The 3,455-nt window shown below is 54.0% G+C and overlaps 1 protein-coding gene across 1 annotated transcript; it reads right to left on the bottom strand.

Annotated features, from left to right (window-relative positions):
* Nucleotides 1-2,015: 2,015 nt before the first annotated feature.
* LOC143692763 (olfactory receptor 14C36-like) lies at nt 2,016-2,945 on the bottom strand. The gene has a single exon (XM_077173004.1). It carries the CDS (start codon nt 2,943-2,945, stop codon nt 2,016-2,018), a length of 930 nt encoding a protein of 309 aa, XP_077029119.1.
* Between the last annotated feature and the right edge of the window lie 510 nt (nt 2,946-3,455).

Raw genomic sequence — 3,455 nt, forward strand, 5'->3', positions numbered from 1 at the left:
CCCAGCCTTAAGCTGCACCAGGGGAGGCTCAGGCTGGACAATAGGAAGGAGTTCCTCACAGAAAGGGTGAGTGGGAACTGGAATGGGCTGGCCAGGGGGGAGGTGGCAGAGTCACTGTCCCTCTCCAGTGGCACTCAGTGGCATGGTCTGGGTGACAAGGCAGTATTGGGGCATTGGTTGGACTTGATGATCCCAAAGGTCTTTTCCAGCCTATTTGATTCTGTCATTCTGTGATGATTGGGACACTCTGGGGCCATTGTGACACTGCAGGGCCTCCTGGAACTAAGAGGACCATGGTGACACCGTGCAGCCCCACAGAACCAGGGCTCCATGGTGGTGCTGTGGGGCCAAATGGAACCAGGGAGTGCCCCGTGACACTCTGGGTCCTCGTGGAACCAAGGAGGCCATTGTGACACTCAAGGGCCTTGTGTAACCAAGGGGTTTCACCATTTTGACACTGCAAAACCAAGGAGACCATTGGGGGACTCCAGGGCCCAGTGGAACCAAGGGGCCGTTCTGACACTGTGGGGCCTCATGGAATCAAGGGGACATTGTGACACTGCAGGATCCTGTGTAACCAAGGGGCCACTGTGACACGATGGGGCCTCAAGGGATCTGGAAGAACGTTGTGACACTGTGTGGCCTTGTGGAAACAAGGAGTCCATTGTGACACTGAGGGGACTTGTGGATCCACAGAGACCATGGTGACAGTGTGGGACCTCATGTGGCCATGGGGCCATTGTGACACCCTGGGGCCCCATGGAACCAAGGGGACCATTGTCACATTTTGAGGCCCCTTGGAACCAAGGAGATCAGTGTGACAGTGCAGGGCCTGATGTAACAAAGAGGCCATTGTGACACTGAGGGGCCCCATGGAACCAAACACATCTTTGCAAATGTCACCAAGCTGGATGTGAGTGTTGATCTGCTTGAGAGTTGGAGGGCTCTGCAGAGTGACTTGGATAGGCTGGATCCAGGGGCTGAATCAACAAGGTTTAACAAATCCAAGTGCCAGGCCCTGATATTTGGCCCCAGTGCTACAGGCTGGGGACAGAGTTCCAGGACAGCAGCCAGGCCGAAAGGTACCTGCAGGGACTGATGGACAGCAGGCTGGACATAAGCCAGAAGTGTGCCCAGGTGGCCAAGCAGGCCAAAGGCTCCTGGCCTGGATCAGGAATGGTGTGGCCAGCAGCAGCAGAGCTGCTGGGCCAGCACTGATCTGCCCCCAGCTCTGCACACAGACATTGCTGCTGCAGCTCCCTCCAGAGAAGGCAACACAAGGGCATCTCTGGAAAAAACTTTGCTGGGAGATCCTTGAGTTCCTTTAAACCACACAGAGTGCAGCCCCTCACCGACACAATCTTTGGCCATAGGGAAGAAGGAGAGAAACAAAATAAGAAATGACAAAACCAATGGCTTTTCTTTAGGACAATATTAAAAAACTGAAACATGGAAAAAAAGAAAAAACCCACAACCAAACCCAAAAGAATTATCAAAGGTGATTTATATTAAAGGGCTGTCCCTGCTGCAGCCCCGGCACTGCCACCCCCAGGGCTGTGCCCGGCCCCGAGAGCACTCAGGCCCTGCAGCAACACCAGGGCCACCAGGGCAGCGGGGCAGGGCCACGGCAGCAGCACTGGCAACACCAAGTGCTGCTGCTGCTGCTGCTGGGCACAGCTGCTGGGCCAGCACTGATCTGCCCCAGCTCTGCACACAGACATTGCTGCTGCAGCTCCAGAGAAGGCAACACAAGGGCATCTCTGCAGAAAACTCTGCTGGGACATCCATTAGTTCCTCTAAATACACCAAGAGCACAACCCCTCATTGACAGAGTCTGTGGCCACAGGGAAGGTGGAGAGAAACAAAATGAGAAATGGTACAAACAATGACATTTATTTGTGGAAAAGATTAAAAACCTAAAATAAAAAGAGAAAGAACTTCCAAAATTAAACCAACATGTAGTATCTAAGATGACTTTTATTACAAGTGATTTTCAGAAATTGGCCAGGAGTTTATTATTTCTGAAAGCATCCAGTCATCAGTCTCCACACTACAGCCTTGAGCTCCTGGTTCCTCAGGCTGTAGATGAGGGGGTTCAGGGCTGGAGGCACCACCGAGTACAGAACTGACAGGGCCAGATCCAGGGATGGCGAGGACATGGAGGAGGGTTTCAAGTACAAAAATATACTAGTGCTGAGGAACAGGGAGAGCACGGCCAGGTGAGGGAGGCAGGTGGAAAAGGCTTTGTGCCGTCCCTGCTCAGAGGGGATCTTCAGCACAGCCCTGAAGATCTGCACATAGGAGAAAACAATGAACACAAAACAACCAAGTCCTATACAGCCACTAACAGCAAGAAGCCCCAGTTCCCTGAGATAGGACTTGGAGCAGGAGAGTTTGAGGATCTGCGGGATTTCACAGAAGAACTGGCCCAGGGCATTGCCATGGCACAGGGGCAGGGAAAATGTATTGACCGTGTGCAGCAGTGAATAGAGAAAGGCACTGGCCCAGGCAGCTGCTGCCATGTGGGCACAAGCTCTGCTGCCCAGGAGGGTCCCGTAGTGCAGGGGTTTGCAGATGGACACGTAGCGGTCGTAGCACATGATGGTCAGGAAAGCAAACTCTGATCCAAGGAAGAAGAAAGTCAGAAAGACTTGTGCGGCACATCCAGTGTAGGAGATGTTCCTGGTGTCCCAGAGGGAATTGTGCATGGCTTTGGGGACAGTGGTGCAGATGGAGCCCAGGTCAGCGAGGGCCAGGTTGAGCAGGAAGAAGAACATGGGCGTGTGCAGGTGGTGGCCGCAGGCTACGGCGCTGATGATGAGGCCGTTGCCCAGGAGGGCAGCCAGGGAGATGCCCAGCAAGAGGCAGAAGTGCAGGAGCTGCAGCTGCCGCGTGTCTGCCAATGCCAGCAGCAGGAAGTGCCTGATGGAGCTGCTGTTGGACATTTGCTCCGGCTGCACATGGGGATCTGTAAGAAAAGTAATCATGGAATAGTTGGGTTTGGAGAGGACTTGAAATATCCCAGCACAGGCTGGGGACACTTTCCCCCACTGCCTGCCCAGGGCTCTGCTGCCTGGAGCTGTCCCTGCCAGCAGCTGCTTCCCTGTGCCCAGGGCTGGGCCCTGCCAGCGCTGCCAGAGCCCAGCCCAGCCCTGGGGGCTCAGCTCTGCCCTGCAGAGCCCTCCCAGCTCAGGCACTGCCCAGGGGCAGCTCTGGCTCTGCAGGCTCTGATGGCAACGTCAGAGCAACCCTGAGGAGGCTGGAAAAGCAACACTGATGCTGCCTGTTAGGGGCCCTGTACTGATTTCTGTCACTGCCTCATTTAGTAAGATCTGAGAAAAAAATGTTTTCATTTTTCCATTCTGAACTGAGAGATTAATATCAATGTGCAGTTTTCCATCATTGCAAACCAGAGCAGTAGATTAATAAAGCAGGTTTTCCCCTTTGATGCAGCC

The sequence above is a fragment of the Agelaius phoeniceus genome (genome assembly GCF_051311805.1).
Source record: "Agelaius phoeniceus isolate bAgePho1 chromosome W unlocalized genomic scaffold, bAgePho1.hap1 SUPER_W_unloc_2, whole genome shotgun sequence".
Taxonomy (NCBI): Eukaryota; Metazoa; Chordata; class Aves; order Passeriformes; family Icteridae; genus Agelaius; species Agelaius phoeniceus.